At 40.2% G+C, this 23280-nt stretch overlaps 1 protein-coding gene across 1 annotated transcript in view; it reads right to left on the reverse strand.

The window, feature by feature from the left end:
- The window catches only part of LOC133452558 (receptor-type tyrosine-protein phosphatase N2-like), a 271052-nt gene that overhangs the window by 215987 nt on the left and 31785 nt on the right, over window positions 1-23280 (reverse strand). The window contains 1 exon segment of the mRNA XM_061731957.1: window positions 5416-5529. Within this exon segment, the coding sequence (XP_061587941.1) occupies window positions 5416-5529 (114 nt within the window).

Here is a 23280-nt window from a genome sequence, read left to right on the forward strand (position 1 = left end):
CGAGCACAGAAATAAACAAATAATAATCCTGATTTTCAGCAAGTGTGGAAAAAAGGACGAGCTTGATGAGCCGCCTGGGCTCTCGCGGTTGTCGCTTGTGCTTAACACGCATCCGAACACGGCGTCCTGGCAAGCGAACAGAGGAGCAGGCGCCAGCGCCAGATGGGGTAGCGGAACGAAATGTTACCGGAAATATGGCCTCGCCGTGCGAAGCACAACAAGAACTCTGGGATTTTGGCAGATGAGAGATGATGCTGCCTGAAAGATACAAGCGGCGCAGACTGCTCCTCCAGATGTGATGCCACGAGATGTGGGTCCAGAAGCACACTTGAACCCAGAGAGCTCCATTTCTGTCAGCCCGAGGTGCGGAGACGAAGGAGAAAACCAGTGGAAAGGTCAGAAAAAGGTGTTTATCAACCATAAACAGCAGCAGGACTGAAGAGGAGGCAGTACTGGGCCCAAATCTATAAAATATCAGCATATAAAAGTTCTGGATGGCTCCAAACTTTTTACATTTTAATGGAGGAAAGAACTGAAGAGAAGTTTTTTTTGGTGGCAACGTCAGAAACGGCTTCAGACCCGCGTTACCCGTCTGTTGACATTACACCTATTCGAGCTTCATTGGGATGGCTTCCCGGACCTTTTGGGATCCATTTTTAAATTATTTTAGTTGCTTTTAAGTCCTGAAAAAAAACGGTCTAGCCCCACCCCCTCCTGACACACCCTCTCGCTCGCTCAGCTCAGCTGATTCTGAGAGAGAAGAGTTGTGAAATGTGAAACGATGTGCTGCTTATACTGGCCCTTCCCCAGTTAGAGTGGCCCCGCCCTCTCTGTTTTTAAAGGCAGGTTTATTTCTGTAGTATAATTCAACAACAAGGTGATTCAAAGTGCTTTACAGAGACATTAAAACAAATAAAAATCTGATTTGAAATGTAAACAAAAAGAAAGAAATAAGAACTATCGATACAATCAGAAGTTAAAATATGATAAAGTTTTGAAACTCAAGGTTAAAAGTACCAGTTCATGGAAATAAGTCTGCTGGCTATTACCATGTATTTTGGTAGTGCCCCAACATCTCCACATACTGGGTTGATGTAACAGCGATTAGAATAATAACTGACTTACAGCTGGATTTTAGTTTTGAAATTATTTACTTAGGGAACATACCAATTGGGCTGGACAAACAAGATAAGTATTTACTGAAAATACTGTTGGCAAGTAGTAAAATGGCAATAATCAGGAAATGGCTGAGCAGGGAGTGTCCAACCATTTCAGAATGGTTAGAAATAGTTAAAGAAATCCACAATATGGAACAACTAAGGTTTTCCCTCAGACATGAATCAGACAAGGGAAACAAGTACTGGAGGAAATGGAGACATTACTTGGATTTGGGATGACATGTTATAAGGATGTTTGTTTACTGTCTGAGGAGCATTTTTTCTACTTATTTTTATATATTTTTTTCCAGATAAAAGAGAAAGTTCTGTTTTTATTCATAAATAAAGATGGTATGGAGGTACACCGACTCGTAGTACTCTGGTTCAGGACTCCATCCGCACTTTTAAGGATCAGCGACTTCATTCAGACCTGACCACTTATTTAAACGCATTTGGGCTTAAATCAGAGATCCGACTCAGATTTTGATTTTATTTCACGTAAGACGCCATAATAATTTGATTTAAGACCATTTCTCATCCCATACAGATGGATCTTCAGTTGAACTGTTCGTTTCAAACGTAGATCACCGATTTCCCTGCAAGTCCCTTTTGAACACCCAACTACGTCAGCTTGACGCGTCACAGAACATTTCAGCACCCGGACACATCCCGTGGAACCCCACAAAATTAATTTACGACCAGGAATGAGCCACAGGCCGGGCTCCGACAGCTGCGCGGCACGTCGGAGCAGCTTTCACCATCAAAGAGCCATAACGCTGAGGCTTTAATGGCGGCCGCGGCGGCTGAGGAGACAGGCGTTAGTGGCGGGCCAACAGACGGCATCTGACACCACAGGTTAATAAACGTCAGAGCCCCCATTGGGACATTCAGACGCTCCAACCAGCCTGGAAACGGGAGGTGGCTGTCATGGTGCTGTGATGCCAGAGGCAGCAGTCTGGCCTTGAGATGGCCGATCAGAGGAAGGATGCCGCGCTTTTTCAGGACGTTTAGAGCAAAGTCACATAGAAATGTCAAAGACAGTTGCTGGTTTAAACCATCAATTTATGCATTTTTTTTAAAAATGTGTGGACAATTGAGTGATAGCCGGCTGTGGTGGACAGTTAGCCGTCATCATTTCAGCTTCTTAGAACAGTCCTGAGAATTAGGACGTAACGCGTCCATCTTTTCTTTTAAATCTGCTGTTGGTGCTGTTGGATAAACTTATCCAAGGTGGAGCTACTGCACTTATTTCACCGTTAGCTGGATGGCTGAGCAGCAACTGGCTGCCGGATCTACTATACATCCATCCATCCATCCATGCCTCCACCCATCCATCCATCATCCATCCATCCATTAGGGATGGGCGGTATGGACTAAAAAATGTATCACGATAATTTCTGGCATTTATCCCGATAACGATAAAAATGACGATAAAAAAAATACCAATTCAACTCCATCTTTTTAACTATAAATCTATCTCCACATTCAGTCTTTGGAGCCCCCAAAACACTGCTCTAAAAGAATAATAAATACTACTAAACTACACCAATTAAATTGAATTGATAAAAACCAATGAAATTAGTACACCTGTACTGCAAAACTGTAATGACTCAGATCCGCCATGTTTGCTACACAAACACGTATCAACGGGAATTTTCCTTCCTTCCTTCCTTCCTTCCTTCCTTCCTTCCTTCCTTCCTTCCTTCCTTCCTTCCTTCCTTCCTTCCTTCCTTCCTTCCTTCCTTCCTTCCTTCCTTCCTTCCTTCCTTCCTTCCTTCCTTCCTTCCTTCCTTCCTTCCTTCCTTCCTTCCTTCCTTCCTTCCTTCCTTCCTTCCTTCCTTCCTTCCTTCCTTCCTTCCTTCCTTCCTTCCTTCCTTCCTTCCTTCCTTCCTTCCTTCCTTCCTTCCTTCCTTCCTTCCTTCCTTCCTTCCTTCCTTCCTTCCTTCCTTCCTTCCTTCCTTCCTTCCTTCCTTCCTTCCTTCCTTCCTTCCTTCCTTCCTTCCTTCCTTCCTTCCTTCCTTCCTTCCTTCCTTCCTTCCTTCCTTCCTTCCTTCCTTCCTTCCTTCCTTCCTTCCTTCCTTCCTTCCTTCCTTCCTTCCTTCCTTCCTTCCTTCCTTCCTTCCTTCCTTCCTTCCTGTTGTGTGTGGATTTAACACAGAACCATAAATCAGCTTTACACAAAAACGTCACCAATGGGAATTTATCGTTTTTACCTCGAGATGACAAATTCTTACCGTGGGTAATTTTTTGGACGGTATATCGTGAACAGTAAAATATCACCCATTCCATCCATCCATCCATCCATCCATCCATCCATCCATCCATCCATCCATCCATCCATCCATCCTCAAATCTGTGGTTTTAAATTTGCTGGATACTGTATTTATCTCTGCTGTTAACAGAAGGGTCAGTGGAGCTTGAATCACTCACGAGTGGTTGTTCAATGAGCCAACACCTTCCAGACTGAAGACTGGATGATGGAGCTCCAACTCAGCCCCTTCCACTCCTCCTTACAGCCGTCACTTGTTTTTATCATGTTTAACTGACTTTTTTGCTCATATTTCATACAATAAAGCAAATTAATGTTTGTTATTATTGTTATTTTTGTTGTTTTATCTTCTACCTTTAAAAGGTCTGGAAGGTCTCGTATATATTCTAACATGACACTGGTGAGAAATTTTTGTGCTGCTGACTTATTTTTTTCCACCCAATAAGTTTTTTATTTCTCTTAAAAAAAAGAACATCTAAAAACAAAACTTCCAGCTGCACGTTACATCTTTGGTGTTTGACATTTTGTGTTTTTAATATTTGAGTTTTAAAAAAGTCTGCAAGGACAGCTTCATTTTAAGCTGGTAAACAGGTTTAAAAAAGGTTCAATGAAGCAATTCATTAACCCAACATCTTACTACATGAGTTTTTCTAGTAGATGCACATTTACCACATCCAAAAAAGTAATAATAATGATGGGAATTTCAAGTCAATTTACATTTGCATCCTATGAAATAAAATCCCACTTTAGCTTTTCCCCTTTCCCCCTCTAACAGCTTCTGCAAGAACTGAGGTTAAACATCTCATTTCCATTATTCATTTAGCTTTGGAAACAGATGTCTCAAATTTGCCGCCTCTCTGGGGGATAAAAAAAAAGGAAAAAAATTGACTATTCCTGCAGCCCTCCTTTGCTCCCTGATTTGGTTAACTAACCAGAGGAGCATCTTATTTTAACCTTCTCATTCATCCAGAGGGCCGGACGTGTTTCCAGCGCAGCTCTAAAGAAACATGGTGGAGATGATATTAAGCTGCCCAGAAACAGTAGCTGTACTTTTTTTAAACAAACACTCTCCCTCGACCAGTTGCAGGGATGAAAGAGATTTTTTTCCCTTCCTCTCTGTAAAACTGAGATCTTTTGGTCAAAGCAAAGCTGATGAAAGCGCGTGAAACGCGGCCGCACAGCGGGACGTTAGACGGACGTCTGGCTCCCTCTGCTGGTCAAACACGGCAACTGCAGCTCATCGCAGCTCATTTCATTCCCAAATGAAGTGTATTAAACTTACTGTCACAATAAATGCTACACAAGGGGAGGGGATCCCACTGTAAAAGCCTCAGATACAACTACTGCAGCTATAAAATTACACAAGCATGCAGGACAAAAAAGACACAATAAAAACGAGCATCCAATTCCAAGGAATAAAAACAAAAGAATTGAATCACTGGACCTTTTTGTCGAGGGGGAGATACAGCTTTTTTTAAATACAGTATAGGTGTTTCTTAAATAGATCACATCTTGTGAGGGAAATGGTTTTGTCGTAGCAGCAGAGATTAAAACAGACACATAACAGCCTCACAATAGCTGCATGATAAGCAGAAACAGGAAGGACGTTATGTAAAATGGAATACGGTGCTTTTGTGTTTCAACACGCACATTTTAAGTCATTGATTTGTTTTAGAGGCTACATTTTACAACATTTAAAAATTCATTTGTTTCTTTTGATGCTCATATTAAGACAAAAATCTCTACAAATTAAAGTTCAAACACGGATTCTCACTTTAGCTGCAGGGTGTTTCTCTACATGCAGACAGGTAAAACACCTGCTGTACTGGTGTGTGTGGAGGTTATGAGACTTGCAGGATAAGAGGCACAGCACAGGAGCAATCATTCGGAAGGGGGATAAAAAAGCAAGTAAAACTTTGTTTGGAAAGTTTTACATGCGTACGACACCATGAAAAGGGCATTTCCTTGTGTGAAAGTGTGTGTTGGTACCTCTGTTGGAGAGCTTCTCCAGCAGAACCCTGAAGCGTTGGACCACAGACGGCGAGACGTCGTAGGTGTAACCCTCCTTCACCGGAACAGAGTGACACCTCCCAAACATCCCATCTGTCAACACAGAAATGTACACTTTCAGAGGATCTCGCACATTTGGGGGGGGGTGATATTTGACACCTGGGTAGGGCTGGGCGATATGGACCAAAAGTCATATCTCGATATCTTCTAGCTGAATGGCGATACTCGATATATATCGATATTTTTTCTGTGCCATAATTGGGGTTTCCCCCAAAGCATTATAGCATAGCATCTCTGTTAGCTTCATTTTTTTCAGTTTTAATACAAAGCCTCGTGCCAAATGTCACACAGGTACCTTTATTAACAGAGGTCTGCACAATATCAAAATGTATAAAACAAATGAAATAACAATAAACTGCCTGCATATATAGAATAAAAATGCTTCTTGAATAAAATAAAACAAATATCCCTTTCCTGCATAACAATTAAATTAAAATACACTGTGCAATTAATACAATGTAGACAGTAACAGGCAGACTTTTCCACTGAGGTTGACAGTTGTGCAAATAACAAAACATTTGTGCAAATCTCAAATACATTTGTCACAAAATAAGCTATATCAAAATCATTCAAAAAAAAAGTTTTTTTTTGTGTGTTTTTTAAATAATCGATATAAACGATACTGTCTCGTACCATATCGCGTTTGAAAATATATCGATATATATTAAAATCTCGATATATCGCCCAGCCCTACACCTGGGTACACAAGAGACTATATTTTTTGGCTTTGAGGACTAGGAATAGAAAATAAACATAACAGGGCTTTTAAAACATTCATAGACCATGAAATGATCTCATCACAACAAGGACGTTCCCCAAAAGTCAGGCAGTGAAGGCATCAACCAACTCTGATTTTACTGAAGCATTAACCGGGTATGAAGCGACCTGGTTAAGGGTTGCAGGAAATATCAACTATTATGGTACCAAGGGTTGATTAGATGGTTACGTTACATCGGTTCCAACACAGCAGGATCCAACACCTCATTTACAGCAAATCCATGCGTTTAGGATGGATGTAGATGGTTCAGTTGAGCCGGTTTCAGACTCATACAGGGAGCATGTTACCACGGTAACCGACTCTGAACTAAACCTGGAGCAGGATTACGTCAACATATACCCCACATTTCTGTCTCCTCTCCTTCATGAAGCTGAAACCATTTAAACAGGCATATTAGAGGAGTCTTAATGATATGATGAGTGTTGAGTCTTTGTTTTTTTTTTGAGTCAGTCATCCAATAATCTTATCCTTCCAGGGATCACCAAGGGATCAAACTTCACACAGAAAAGTTCAATTTTATGAGCTGGTATTTACTTAGAAATGTCCATTTTATTAATAACGACGGGGATATTGAACATAACCATTAGAAAGTGAATGATACAGAACTGTGAGAAAAGTGACCCGCTCATAAACAACCCCCCGTCCCCGCCACCTTAACATACACTAATATATTCACTCCAGTAAGTACAAAGTCATCAAGTAATTACTGTGATTTAAAAGCTGGTATCATTAATTGTTCAGAATGATTAGTATCCTGCTCAGGTTTGTGTGAATGAAGACATTTCCCTTCAGGATTTACAAGTCTACCAGGATTAACTGCTCTTATTTCCCATTAAGGATGCTTGGATGATTTTTATCTTCTGATTTTTTTCCATCCATCCAAACCTTTTTTTTTTTTTAATTCTAAAGTGAAAAGAAGTGTCTGAAATATGTTTTACAGCGTATTCAAGGTTGTTTTTTTTAATGTTTGCTCCCAGGATTGCACCCACGTGACAGGGAACTTTGATAAATATTTTTTTTTTTATTTGTGTGAAATACTTCATTTTAATTAATCTACAGTTACTCGCTGAACATATGCGTATATATATATATATATATATATATATATATATACACACACACACACACACACATACACACACACACATTATATATATATATATATATATATATATATATATATATATATATATATATATATATATACATATACATATACATACACACACACACACACACACAAACACATATATATATATAATTAAATAAATCATTTGATTGCACTAATGTGTTCAGCTGAACTGAAACAGGAAGATCACCTAGGGTTACTACGCGTTGCCATGGTGACTCATGGTCTCGGAGCTCTGCTGACGATGGCGCGTCAACAAGCTCGGAGTTGAGCCAGTCATGAACATGCTTGAACAGCTTTCCTGAAACCGCAAACTCATAGTTTCTTAACTCCGAGTAATTTTTTTTTTTTAGCTCGTATTTAGTTTTTTTAACCTCTTTTGTGAAACTGGAACCGGAAGCTCAGCCGAGTCGTGCACGTGCAAACGGAGCCACGGACCCAGACACGTGGACATGCGTCCATGAAAGGCCTATTTTTATAATATTAAAAGAGAAAAAAAAAAACTATTTTGTCCTACCTTTTATCATTATGAATACATTTGGTCTTACTTTAAAAAAATTGTAAACACTATTTATTTATTATAACAACCAGCACAGGGCTGATGTAGACATCCATGTATTAATATTATACACCCAACAGTTAAATATGTTATTTTACTGTGCATCTGTTGAACATCAAATCTAATCATTGTTTAAGTCAAATGTTACTTACAAATATTAAAGATAATCACAGGTAACCAGGTGAGAAGATGAAGAAACGGGGAAGTAAAATCAGAGGAGAGAGGTTCCAGGTGTGCTAAGGGGACCAGGTGGTGGGTGACGAGCAGCCCCCGGGTCTCGCACTCAGAAGGCACGCCGATTTTTTCCAGTGGTCAGCCGCGGTACTGCAACAAAAAATCCCATGGGGCCCAGAAAGCTTTTTTCCCATAGACTGCAATAGTAAAAAAGAAGCCTCTAAAACTGTTCACAGGACACCTCCAGCTGTAATCCCCGGCAATTACTAATCTTTGTATTCTATATTTTTAAGTCATGGATTTTATATCCGTCAAAAATGTTTTATAACGGCCAGAAAAGTCAAAGAAAAGTCTCTTTCTGGGCGTGACGTCACGGCTGACGTCACAGCCGTGTCCGTGCATTCCACGGATGTATTATATTAATATATATTATGTAATTATATTATATTAATACATTAATAATATATGTAATACTATACATGTAATAATATACATGAATTAATATATTATATTAATACATTTTATATTAATATTTGCGGCATTGCCCCGGGGCATGATGGGAGGCCCCAGAGCATCATGGGAGGTGACTCAACTGCGCATGCTCTATGGGCCCGTTAACGCGGAAGTAAACCCGGAAGTCAGAAATGTTTTCGGCGTATGCGCTGGCTGAGAAGAATGCATTGAAATGAATGGGCGGCCATTTTCAATGTACCATCCAGTTCTATAATACATCCATGGTGACGAGCTGATGATAAGACCATGGAAGAAATGAACCCATAACTGACTCTGAAAAGCATCAGCATGTCTACCAAACCTGGGTGAGATTCAGCCAAGACCAAGACTAGTTCAGCTCAAGACCGAGACCAAAAGAAACCTAGTTATTTCCTGATCCTCCCTTGTTGTAGAACATCAGCACCATCCTGGTTCAGCTAGTTTCCATATGAGCTTGTATTCAACTGCAGCAGCTGAGATCAGATATGTGTGGCGACTGCATTACCGCTATTTCTACACTATTGGAGGATTGACTCCAGAGCTTTTAAGGATTGACACGACTACTAACTAGTCCCAAAGTCATCTAACAAAACAACAAGCCTCCAACACCCCCCTCCACCTCAGAAAAGGAATGAACAGTGTGCTGGATGTGTGCCCTTGACATGCCGTGCTAAAAGGAACTTTGACATAGCTCTTACTAATGCTCCCCTCAACTTCACAGTGTATATTTGTGTAATGTACCACGTTGGCACTTTATTCCCCTGGGGTCCAAGATTCCAGCCAAAGTACTTATCTTCCTGGCTATGGATCCTTAGGGATTGCTGTAATGATGTGAGCTATTTGATACATGCTGACGACAGATGTTCCTGTGATTTGTCCACAAGGGTGGCAAACTTGTTTTAATGTCTTAACTTGCAGCTGATTTAGAAAATACTAAAATTGTACCATGTGTTGTACCTTGTCTTGTCATTTTTGTGGAGAGGCTGTGGACTGTCGGTCAAGTTATGAGGAAGTTTTAATGTAAAAAATAAAGCGTCTGCTGCAGAGTAAAAAAAAAAAAGGAATGAATAGTAAATGTTACTGATTTAAATTGGACTTAATTTGGAGATGAAACCTGAATTTTAAATATTAAAGATACAATTATGGACTACATTTACCATTATAGTAGCCAGATTACACCATATATCAGCATCACTGAAATAGACCTGGTGCTTAATCAATCAACGATATGCAAATATTATTCAAAGGCCAATGATGCTATATATTTATTCAAACAAGGCCATTATAAACACAAAACTGTAATTAAATACAGACACATGCAGATGCACCAAGACCAAGTCTTAAAGGGGACCTATTATGAAAAACACGTTTTTTCTTGTTTTAACATATATAAAGTGGTCTCCCCTCACCCTGACAGCACAGGGGAGACAAAATACCATGAATTTCTGCAAGCTCTCTGACCCCCGCCGGACAGAGTCCCCCAGTGTCACGTGGTTTTTTTTGAGCCAATTAGAATCTGCTCCCGTCGTTACGTAACGACGGGAGCAGATTTCCAGAGGTTCAGCCTCCGCTGCTGAAACCACGCCCACAACCAGCTCTCTCCGCTGCTGGAGCGGTCCTTCCTTCAGCCAGTCGGACGGCGCCGCGGATCCGGGTTAAATCATCCAGGTTCCCGGGTGGTTTGGGAGCTGGGTCCTCGGGGGTCTGTCCCAGGCTGGACCAGCTTCACCCTCCGAGATTTTCAGGCAAATCTGTCGGTTTGATCACCGGTAACCGACGATGCGCCGCGGATGCGCTCCGGAGCGATCTGTGCGCCTGCCGTGCGGTTGCGGCGCCCGTCGCGCAGCATCCGCCGGGTAGATCCGGCTGAAATTCCGCTGGTCGGTCCCTGGGAGTCCCTGCTATCAGTCCAGGCCGGTTCCTGCGGCCCCGGCCGGTCGGAACCGGTCAGATTCCCCCGTTAAAGCTGCGGTGATGCGCGCTGCTCCCGGGCGCCCGGCGTGGCTCCGGGGCAGCGTTCAGCATCCGCCGGGTAGATCCGGCTGAAATAGTGCATAAATGTTATTTATATACAACTCATATTTTATTTTTTTAACAATAAAGTTTCCATTTGTGAAAATTCAGTGTTGTGATAATTTACAGGCTCGGGCTGCTCTGGCGGAGCGAGGGTTTATCCTCCTCCCCTGCTACACGTCATTCAGGGAGCCAATCAGCACAGAGCCTCATTATCATACCCCCCCCTTCCCTAAAAATGAGGTGCAGAAAAAGAGGTTAGAAGCGGTAAAACTAGTGACAGGGCCCACAGGCTGGATTTATGATTTATGTAGAAAAAACAAGCTTTAGATTGTTTTTAAGACATTCAAGGCCTGTTTAAAATATACATTAAATGCCATAATAGGTCACCTTTAAGAACTGCAAGTCTAGATTCAACCTCCTCCTCACTGATAACTTCTTCTGACTGGGACTCTCCACCTAAATCACTTCCTATAAGAAATCTGCTCTGTGGGAAGGTGTGAGCCGTGGGGAAGGCTGGCGAGAGGCCGCCTCAGGAAACGAAGAGGCGAGTAAAGGAAGTGTCTGTAAAGATGAATCAAAGGAAAGAAATACAGGGCATCTTTCATTCTTGAGGAGAAATAAAAGGTGAGGTGAAGCTGTTTTTACTGGTTTCATGAAAGTACGACAGCGTGAGCTCCACATTAGGAGATGGGAGCATCCTCCGGCCCGCCTCTCACCCTTTCACGCTCAAGAGAAGCCTCGTAACAACAGAAGTCACATCTGTCTGCACTCAGACGGGCGATCAATACCTGGGGAGTTGTTTTATTAGGAGACACGGCGCGCATCGAGCACCTGAGTCTGAGCACTTCGGTGCAGGAGTGTCAAGAAATTAAGACGAGATGCTGAAAACATGCTGCGTTTCATTTTCTTTCTGGTTCAAGAGCGAGTTTGAGGATCAGCGGTTCTAATGTTTATGATATAAAATACCTGATGGGGGAAAAATGCAGACCTTGAGAGGAAATACCAATCCAGGCACCAGGAAAATAACCATGCAAGCACTTTGCAAAGTTAGTGTGAAGAATGTGTGCAGCCGTATTTGGCTTCCAGAAATACAAACTTATCACTTACTTATTTCCCTGGAGACCTTTAAGGCAACTAACGGTATAGGCAGACAGAAGATGACAGGAACGAGGGCATCGCGTGGATATATGCTGCTGTTGATCCAAATAATTGGTCAAAGAGCACCTGAGAGAGTTTGACAATATCATTTACTATGCTGATGATACTGTTCTACATCCACCGAGGTGTCATCGCTGTATAATCTACAACAGTGGTTCTCAACCTTTTTGATGTTCTGGACCCCCTGCGTATTTTTGATCAACTCTGATTATTGCAATTTCAAGTGCCAACTTTAACTTTGTAAGTTAATGAGCGTTCCACTAACAGCTTCCTGCATATATTTCACAATAAAAGCATTTTTTATAAATTAATGATGTATGTCCACTGAAACACTGGGGGGGCTCATAATTTGAATAAGAGCCAGATCGTGTTATGTTTGTATCAACAGTGTCCTGCAGTAACTTCAACAATGCAAACAGGTGCAAGATTTCTTACTAAAATACAACTAATTACTCTTGTAAAGAGTAAAAGGTCACGTGACCCTCTGTAGTTTAGGTAGATAAAGGTCTCAGTCACATTTGAGTAAAATAATAATCTATTTATATAAATGTCAGAGGATCTTTAAAAAAAAATATATATATATATATATTCATTTTATTTTATTTTATTTACCCCTTGCAATGACACCACGGACCACTAGGGGTCTGCGGACCCCCGGTTGAGAAACACTGGTCTACAACATACCATTCTTAGAGGTCACACCTCAGATTAAAATGTGACGACATCGGAGTGCAAAGAGGGACCTTAAGACAGGGTTGTTAAAGCTGCAGTTCTCCTACTGACCACAAGGTGCTGCTGGAAATCCAATGGAAACAGATGTTGGAAATCTAAAATACTTTGTTAGTAAATTGCTTACAAAATCTGTCCTCTGTAATTTCTTTACTTTTTTTAAAACACTTCCAAGCTGATGCCTTTAACTGAGATCCGGAGCTCTTCTGCATCACAGAAAACCTTTTCTTACCCAGCGGCATCGGCGTCGCCAGACATATTTTAGTGGAGCACATGCCCCAGTATTGATCTGCAGAGCCCCAGTATTGATCTGCAGAAACCCAGTATTGATCTGCAGAAACCCAGTATTGATCTGCAGTGCCCCAGTATTGATCTGCAGTGCATGTACGTATATGTGTATATATAAATTGTATTTTATATATAATTGTATTATATACTATATGACAATGTAAGGGGGGGCTGAACTGGATAAGCTTTGCTTCCTTCAGCTCTCAAACTTGCACTTCATCGCAATGTGCTATTTTTTTAATATTATTATTATACAGTATATGCCGTTTGTTTTGATCAGAATCAGAAAGAAGTTTATTGCCAAGAAGTATAACACACACAAGGAATTGGTTGTGGTGATGTTTGTGCATATTTGAGACGAATACAAATCAAATCAAATCAGCAGGGCACCAGGATTGATCTGCAGTGCTCCAGTATTGATCTGCAGTGCTCCAGTATTGATCTGCAGTGCCCCAGTATAAATTTCACCGGTCAAGAAATAAATAAATAAAAAAAATCACCTTGGAGTTTTAAATCTACATAGCATAAACTACAAAATGGCTATTATTAATTAATAATAGCCATTCATTAATTTTAATGGCTACATAATATGGTAATTCATTCAGGTGTAGAGAGAGAGAGAGGTGCTCTCCGGCAGCTGAGTGACTAAAAGTTACGTAACATTAGCCCATAACAACTTACTGAATACTTATATAACATATAGTATTCTGATTTAGATTTGACTCAAACAGTATTACTCCTGTAGATGGATATCAGGAAGTTATTCGCTGGCAGCAGGGATAAAACAGCCAGGAGAAATGAGACAGGTAAGCCCGTAGCTAGGCAACGCCAACCTGTGTTTATGACGTCATAAACGTATCAAGACAACAGAATTAACATCAGCAGTACAGATGGTGACTTTGTTTAGAAGTAACTAACGTAATAAGGGTAAAATAGAGAGTCAGACCCACGGGGAATTTCAGTGACTATCAGTGTGAAACAGTGCGTTAACGGTGTGATCCTGCTGGTTCTGGTCAGGACCTCTGCTCAACGATGACAGCTTGTGTTGCATGCTGCAGTGGTTCAGTCTCAAACGGTCTACCTTCAGGTCTGCAAGTGTGGGAACATTTTTCCTTAATCATCAAGCCTCGACCCAAATTTTTAAACCATTCAAATGTTTTTAACAGTTCAAATTGCACAGTAATATGAACTTGTCCTGTCAGTTGGTTTGGCTTTATAATTGGCGATAATACTAGAGTAAAGTTCACAAGTGGCCAAATGCCACTTGCCACCTGTTCATTCAGGTGGTGAATGAAAGATCCAGTCAACAACATAATCTGATCTGATTGTATAGTTTAAAGCACTATTTAGGCTTTTTTAAATGTAAATAGGTGTAAAAATCTTTTTTCGCATGCATGATCTGAGCCACAGTACAGTCTTAAGTCTAGTGACGCCCGGCTGCAACCTTGTCTTTGTTTTCCAACAGAGACGTCTCGAATATTCCCTCGTAATTATGTTCATGCACGTCAAGCCGGCGCCATTTATCCCAGTTTGCTTCCACGGGGCCGTAATTCAGAGCCAGACTTGTGATTTATTGTGCAAACTCAAGCAGAATGATGAGTCTGAGGGCCTTTTTCAGAATCCCGACTACATTAACATGCAGCACCGAGAGCAGATGTGGAAGCCAGTAGATCGACGATAGCATACGAAGCACACATCATTTTAAAACGAGATACATTCAGGTTGCACATAAACTTTACTTGTATCTCTCTCCCAACTCGATGGTTGATTTACCAAAGATAAGACAAAATGGAACAATCTGGATACAGAAGCCAAAGAATGCAAATTAAACATTACATTTAAAAGAATAATAAAAGCCAGTTTGATGAAGAAATATCATGATAATTGTTAAGTTAGGTGGGTTTTCTTTTTTTTCTCTCTCGCTTTTTAGCACCATTGTCATATTTTTTTTTCTTTGAATCATAAAAGAATACGACTATCTGTGTTTGACAACAGTTATTTTGTTATTGTATAACTTTGTTGTAGTTTTGTTTTTGTTTTTTTGTTTGTTTGTTTTTTTGTTTTGTTTTTTTAAATTACGTTTATTGGAAAACGGGGTTTTTTTTTTAATTGCGTAATTTTTAGTCGGTTTTTGTTTTTTTTTATTATTACATTAATTGAAATTGGATTTCTTAGGAAAAAGGGACGGATAAAATAAGCTTAGTCTTCTTTCTGTTCCCTTTCATTCAAGGAAAGAGATTTGTTGTAATTATGTATATTGAACTGTTTTGTTTTTCTTTTAATGAATGAAATAAAGAATGAAATGAAAAAAAAAATAAAATAAAAATATGTCCAAATCTGTAAAAGTCTTAAATGAAATAAGGTCGGGCCTCTCCAGACGACTCTGTTAATCACGCTGGCTGAAAGCAGCAACTTCAGTCCTGCTTAATGAACCGGATTAAGACGTCGACGGTCTGGACTCCACAAGATCAATTCTAACTGACATGGTAAATAAAGCCCCCCCCCCCCTCCCAGGTAACTAACCAGGTAACCAGATATGTACAGCGCTTCATGGAAACATCAAGGAAACCTAGAGATGCCTGGACTGAAGAGCATCATGTGATTATTTTGTTTCCTCAAGATGTACACGGTTGGCTTATGAATAAAATAGACTGATAGCTTATCATTTTTTTTTGTAATACCGTATTTGACCCGGTCTTTCTACGTTTTGACCGTATAGAAACGTCATTCTTTTCTGCCATTTTAAGAATGAGATATGTACCTGTACCGGTACTCTACTGCCCCTTATTTTTTAACAACTTGCTTTTTATTATTTTACCTCTTTTCTTATCATTTTATTTGTTATTTACTGTTTAATTGTGTCTTGCTGCTTTTAATGTTGATGTAAAGCACTTTGAATTACCTTGTGTTGAATTGTGCTATACATATAAACTTACCTTGCCTAATTTTGGAGATACTTAAATGTATAAACTAGAAAGGTTTTCTGTAATTCGGTCATCCATCAGAACCAGAAAATGTTCAATATCAGAAAAAAAAATTTCTTTGGTTATAATTAATCCCTTTTCAACTCTTTCCTCAACATGAACTCAGACATCATTTCATCTTTTATTTTTGTCAAAGTAACGCTGTATCAAGCTCCAAATAACCCACAATATGACATTTACACTCTCAATTTTGTCCAAATTCAACATCAACACTGACTTCTTGCGCTGGCTCACGAAAAGGAAAAGTTTTTTTAATAGAAATGTCCAAAATCAATAACCCATCAACTCTCGGCAGACAAAGTAGATTAAATTTACTAGAAATGTCAGCTGCACTTTCAGAGCAATCTTAAGGATGGCTGTAATAAATACAGCCTCATACTTTAATTTAACATTCAGATCTTATACGGGAGCAGTTTTATGTTCACATCCTGAATTATGGCTCGTTTTGACACAAAGTGTTCCCTCCTGAGAGGAAGCACTTTTTCATCCTCTCGTATTAAAGAACATGGTCATAATTGCAAAAACCCACAAATGTCTGACACTCCCCACACCGGCCAATTAGTCTAACGAGGCCGGCGCACTGCAGATGAACCAGCGCTGGCGAGGCCGGCGTTCTGGAGCTGAAGCCTTTCCCGGAAGCTTCATTTCATCGAGGCTGGTCTAACAGGACGTTTGGAAGTTTAAATTCAAAAGTAGAAGTTTGAGCTGAAGCTAGGAAGATTCGGGGGCGCTGCAACCTAAAAAAACAGGTAAAACAGGTCCAGAGGAGGTAAAGCACCAGCAGAGGCTTGATCCTACGGAAGAGTATTAGGGCCAGGCAGGAGAAAAATAACATTTTAGAGGAGGAAGCTTTTTTTTTTATTATGCACTTCGAGAAAAAAGTCGAAATTTCGAGTTTACGGTTGAAGTACAATTTCGAGAAAAAAGTCGAAATGTATTTCAATTTTATTCACGAAATTTCGACTTTATTCACAAAATTTCGACTTTATTCTTGAAATTGTATTTCAATATTAATTTCGACATCTGTCTTTTTTCTCGAAATTGTATTTCAAAATTATTCCCGACATTTCGACTTTTTTCTCGAAGTTGTATTTCAACATTAATCACGTCATTTCGACTTTTTTCTCGAGATTGTATTTCAAAATTATTCCCGATATTTCGACTTTTTTTCGAAGTTGTATTTCAACATTAATCACGTCATTTCGACTTTTTTCTCGAAATTGTATTTCAAAATTATTCTCGACACTTCGACTTTTTTCTCAAAATTGTATTTCAAAATTAATCTCGACATTTCGACTTTTTTCTCGAAGTGCACAATAAAAAAAAAATCTTCCCCTCTCAAATATTTTTTCTCCTGCCTGGCCCTAATACTCTTCCGTATAATCCTCTCACACCAGTTGCCATGGTGATTTTCAGCATCAGCCAGATTGTTCCTGGCAGATAATGGAGACGGCGCTGAAACCGAGCTCCCCCCCGTGTCGCACTGGCAGCTGTGTGACACCTTTAGCTGATTATTCTCAGAAATTAAACAAATCTGATCTCCACAGTACGAAATGATCAAAGCAGCATGCAAGTGTTTCAGTTTGTCAGCTTTTTAAAAAGAGCCCGTCTTTGCCTCCACGTCCTGGAGGAAGCTGATACGCTGATGGAGATCTGCTTTGTCAGGCCCTCTCAGACGTGCCTCTCCTGCTCCAGATAATCAGCCGTAATTAACCCGTTATTTAAACAAATGTTTGAGAAACCTGTTAAACTGGGACTAGACTGCCAGTGGAGTTGAACATGACTGCTCTTTTTCCAATCAGCTGCTACTGGTCGCCCCCAAAACACGACTGAGGACCAGAGGTGACGGAGCCTTTACCTGGAATAACCTGCCGTTGTTCTGTCGATCCATGCTACCCGTCGAGAACTGCTACTTTGTGGTTCTGCGCACAGTCGATTTTCAAAGTTTGATTGCCACGCCCATAATTTCTTGCATCCCTTCAGTCCATGCTGTTTGTGTGCCTTTACTTCTATTTCTTATTATTTTATACTTATCAATCAAAAAATAGTGATTAGAAAATTGATAAATTGTGGGGTGTTAGTATGCTGACATTGATCCTACAGTGGCAGTGAGGTGATTAGTAGTCTTACCTGAATGCATTAAGTGACGGAAGCATTATTTGATAGGATGTTACTGGACTATCAAATTATGCTACCCCTGAAATATTGATTTAAAATTGATAATATGGGATGTTGAGTATCTTTCAAAATACACTACCCATGACATGAATTGCATTACACTTTGTGAACATTATACGATAAAGGAGGGAAAAAAAACAATTCTATCGCTTTATTTGATATTCATTCAGTCATTCACACATTCTTATTTACAATGACGGCCTGGCAAGCGACAAGGACCATTTGGGGGAATAGGAAGTGGGCTAGGGAGTAAAACACAGTCAAATTTTGGTTCTACAACAGGTAGGTAATGCTACCATAAGGTAGCATTTTTTCTATAGGGCACCAAAAATCAATAGACAGATGCTATCGGTTTATGTGGCGGTAGCATTTTTCGATAAAGCAGCAAAAATCGACAGAACAGATCTGCACAATTACTTGAGGTTTTTAAATCAGCTTTAAAAACACTTTTCCTCCTTGCTTTTGATTAGTTTTAGTCGATTTTGGCAACATTTTATTTCAAACAGATAAAAATGTTTAATTATTTTACTCTCATTTTTTATCCCATCTACCTATCTTATTCTATTTATTTTATCTTTGTAATATACACCTTTTATTCAGCTGTTTTTAACTGTACTGCACTTTGGTCGACCTCGTTGTCTTAAACTCTATAAATAAAGATTGACTTGAGTTAAAATCGGCCCGTGTCGGCCTAAAAAATAATAACCGGGTCTCATTACTGAGATTCCCATTAATGCCAATCTTGGGGTCACGACTTTGCTATTTTGGTCCATTTAAGGACTTTAAGTGACAAGTGTGCACAAACAAATGTGTTGTAATCTAAAATTATCTTAGATTTAAAAGTCCATCAGGTTCTGTCCAAGTATGAGGGGAATGATGAGCATCTGTGGCGGCGTGAAACTGCCATCGAGCCTCTCTGGACGGCGCCGGAACCACGACAGCCATCCGCAGCTCGCTCCAGGCAGCTCACCAATCAGCCGTCCTCCTGCTTCGTTAACTAATGCCAATTAGACCGTGACCGGAGGCCATTTTCTCTGCTGGAAATCAGCGTTTCCGTGCCGAGCAAGCTTCCTCCTCGAGCCCCATTACGGCTCTGACGGTAACGCCGACGGGGGTCTAATCAACACCTGGGGGGGCCGACTCTGGAGGAAGGAACCAGCAGGCAGCATGTTGAGAACCGTCTCCGTACGCACATCAGCACCTGTTGTGTTTTCATTAGTTGGTTTTTCTTCCTTTATTTCCAAAACATGCAGCAAATGAATGTGAAGGAAACAGTTAATATCAAGGAAAGCGATCTCAGTATCACTGGAGTGGCGAGGGCGACTCTTATCTCTGCGGACACGCTCTGCTACACGCCGAGGTTTCCGTCCTGCACAGCATGTCAGCCTCGGTACAGAGGGTGTTAAACGCCCGCGTTCGATTCAATTAAGCGAGTAGATTACAAAACGACCTGCCTGTCAAACTACAACTGCAAGATTATTGCAAGATTATAAATGCAAGTCAGCAGCAAGCACTTTGGGGCATCTTTTCTAGTCTTGCCCCAAACTACACACATGGACAGACATCTTTAAGAGCCAAAAATTCTAAAGTAGTAAAATAAAGTAAGTAAATAAAATAATATAATAAAATAAAGTAAAATATATAATAAAAATATAAAATAAAATATATAATAAATATATAATAAATACATAAATAAAATATATAATAAATAATATAATAAATAAATAAACATATAATAAATAAAATATATAATAAAAATAATATAATAAAATAAAATAAAAATAAAAGTACATAACAAAAAGTCTAAAGTACATAACTGCGATATCTCACCAGATCCATACTTGGAAAGGTCTGAACACCTTTCAAATGTAACCCACCCCCAACAAAAGACAATACAATACTGCATGGCTATTGCGAAAAGGAACATTCTAACCCTTTGGAAAAGTGAAGATGCACCTTCTCTCAAGACCTGGCTGGCTGAAGTGACCTGCTTTTTACATCTGGAGAGGATCCGACACAGTATCTCTTTAACCTCTACTTCCTTTGACAAGACATGGCAACCTTTCCTGTTATATCTGCCAACTCTGTTACTTAATTTTAAAATAACTTTGTTATTTTTGTACCTTTGCACTTGTGTTTGTATTTCTGTTGTCTGTTATATGGAAAAATTGCAATTAAAATAATGAAAATTAAAAAAAAAAAAAACTATAACTGCAAGAGTTTCTAAAAATCAAGATGCTCGAGAAGTTCCAGCTTTCTCCAGTGACTCAGTACGTGCACATGCAGCGATTCAAGCTGGTTGGAGATCATTTGCACACATCGTACTGACTTTTAAACTGCATGTGAACACCTTAAGTCAGTCAAGTCAATCTGATCAGACCGGATTCATCAACCCGCTTGCAGCACCTAGATAAGCCAGTCGCAACCGCCTTGTTAATGCCATGTGTACGGGGACATGGATATTACAGTCTGCGCATGCTCGAGATTTTCCCCCGGGTGGGGTTTTCCCCCGGGGGAGGGGATTCAGCCGGAAGTGAAAGGAGACGACGCGACGCTGCTCAGTAGTAGCTCCCTGGGGTGTCGTGTGACTGCTTCAGGGGTGTCGTCAAAATATTTCCTATTCTGACATTTCATATATACATACTGTATTTTCGCGACCATACGGGCGCCGTGTGAAAAGGCATAGCCTCAGTCTTGTGTCATATTTCTGTATTTAAAACACACACGGGGCTTATTCAATCTGATTCAGTCTGATCTCAGAACAGCATGTGTAATCAGACTGATCCAGAAGTTGATCCAATCTTCTGCATGTCATTATCTGATCAGATCTCCAACCACCTTGAATCGCTGCATGTGCACGTACTGACTGAATAAGGCCACGTTTACACATAGCGGGGTATTTACAAAAAACTGATATTTCCCCTTCTACATTTTGAAAAATACCATCATTTACACGAACACACATAAATACGCTGGGGGTGCTATGAGTAGCCAAACCTACAGGGGGCAGTGCAACGAGAGGCATAAAGTCATGCTAGCCAATCGGAATCCTGGGAAAAAACATCAACAAATGACACGAGTAACTGCAGTGGCCAAACAAATTGTAAACACAGGTCGCACACATGACGCCGAGTTTTCAGAAATTATCACTTTTGGTGACTTTGAGCTTTCGTTTTTGTGTAAACGAACGGCCAAAATGCATGAAAACACCACCGTTTTTGCTATGTGTAGACGGGGCCTAAGACTCTCTCTCCCTCTTAGAGGCCAAACTCGATCTGGTCCGTCGCTCTGATGGACGTTTCTGCAGCAAAGCTGACCTTTGTGGGCCGTCTGGTGCCCCGACAGCAGATGCAGCCAGAGTGCATTTACAACCAGAATGTCAGGTTGCTGATGGAGGAGCAACTCGCCACTAAACGCTGCTGCCCTTTCTCCTCCTCCTCTTCTTCTTCATGTTCTTGTAGAGTTCAAGTGCTTGAAAATAGCCAGCAACACTGAATTTTGGTGCGTCATCACAGAGACGCCAAAAGATCATCAAGGACGTTCATTACGCAACCATGTTCCCCCTCGTTTAGCTGTTAAATTAAAGGTTATCATCATGTGACCAGGGTTTATTACACAACGTTCAGGTTTTGCTTAAGCTGTAAATTAAAAGAAATTCAATATCACGCAACACCAACCATTACTTCAAGGAAATGAGGCACAATGACATTACTCATTGAGGATTTTCTGGCATCAGCGGAACAAATTCGCTCTTTTACGTAGTTATATCCAACTACATTAAAACATTTGCATTTGCTCTGTTGTTCTGATTAGTGTGACGAATGCTAAGCTATCTATGCTAATTATCTTTTTTTAGACCGTTTTGCTTTAGCAAAAAGAATGTTTTTTCTTACCTCATTGGCAAAGATATTTTTGTTTAAAAAAAAAAAAAGAAGCCCTGCCTCTGTTGCTAGGTCGGACAAAACTGTTATAAGAACTAAAAATTGTAAAAGTGGGGCTTTACATCAATTTATTTCTAATTATTGGACCAAAGAAAATCAACAGCAACTACATATAAATAAAAAGTACTTCAGGTATCGTGTAGTGAGTTTAAAAAACTGAGGTTTTTGGCGAAAACAAGATATTTTGATGAGTTTAGCTGATAGCACGGTGATAGCTTCATCCAAATTCACTGTTGGTTTGAGATGAAATGTATCCCTGTGATTCTCACTGGGTAGCTGGTTTACAACCGCTTAAACATTTTAGGATAAATAAAGGCTTCCGCGGTTGTAGCTATGGGTTGTAGCTGCTGCCGAACCGACTTTGGTTTACGGATCGGTGTACGGATCGGATTTCTGCCAGTTTTGGGATTCAAAATACAAAGTTTTATAAAATAATCCAGTGATTTAAATGTTGATACAAGACAAGTAAAAACTTTTTCCATTGATGTGAATGAGAGAGAGGGTGGTTTTTCTGCAGATGTAGCAACAGAGAATGATTCTTCTGATTGATCAGTCGGGGGCCAATCAGAAGGCTGACAAAGGGTCAATTTTGATTAGATTTATGAAAATTAGGCTTATTTCTAGAGGGGCTGACTTTGCAGTGTAATCCAGAGCAGATCAATCAGATCTTTTGAAGCAGGTCATGTACACAAATGCAGCCAAACCCGACTAATCAGCCGAAAACTAAACATTTCCATTGTTACCCTGCAACTCATGTCAACTCAAAGCCTAATATTGAGAAAGGTGTTCCTCCAACAGCAGATCTGATATACTTTGTGCTTCCACGTCCAGTTTTATTACTCGCTGGGAGATTCTGTACTACATTTACCCCCAACATCATGACCAATGAGGTGCTTCATTTCTTCAGTCATAGTTCTTGCAGCTCTGCATAGAGTTAAACTCTCATCCGTTTCTTAATACTAACCATCTCTTTGTAATGGGAAAAAACCTTGGACCACAAAGACCTTTGACCACGAGGTCATGTGTCCCAATGTGGTCTGAACCTCCCTTCAGTCTCCTCGGAGTTTCTGCAGTTTGACCTTGGTACACAATAGGGTCTCCTCTCGTCTTAATAATGCCAGTGTGCATTAATAAAAGTGGTAAAAAGTCAGCGTTCGTTAACCCTCATTCTCTCTGACCACCACTTCAAAACCGTGACTGGCATTAACGAACACCACAACAAACAACATTCATGCTTGTTGGTTTGAGCGGGTCCAAAACGGCTGACGGTTGACACTGAAAGGTTTATTAAAGATGAAGGTTTTTCTGGGCTGCTTCCATGGCCAGTTCTTAGTCTCTGTAACTTGACACACATTTGG

This window comes from Cololabis saira, chromosome 10 (assembly GCF_033807715.1).
Source record: "Cololabis saira isolate AMF1-May2022 chromosome 10, fColSai1.1, whole genome shotgun sequence".
Lineage (NCBI taxonomy): Eukaryota > Metazoa > Chordata > Actinopteri > Beloniformes > Belonidae > Cololabis > Cololabis saira.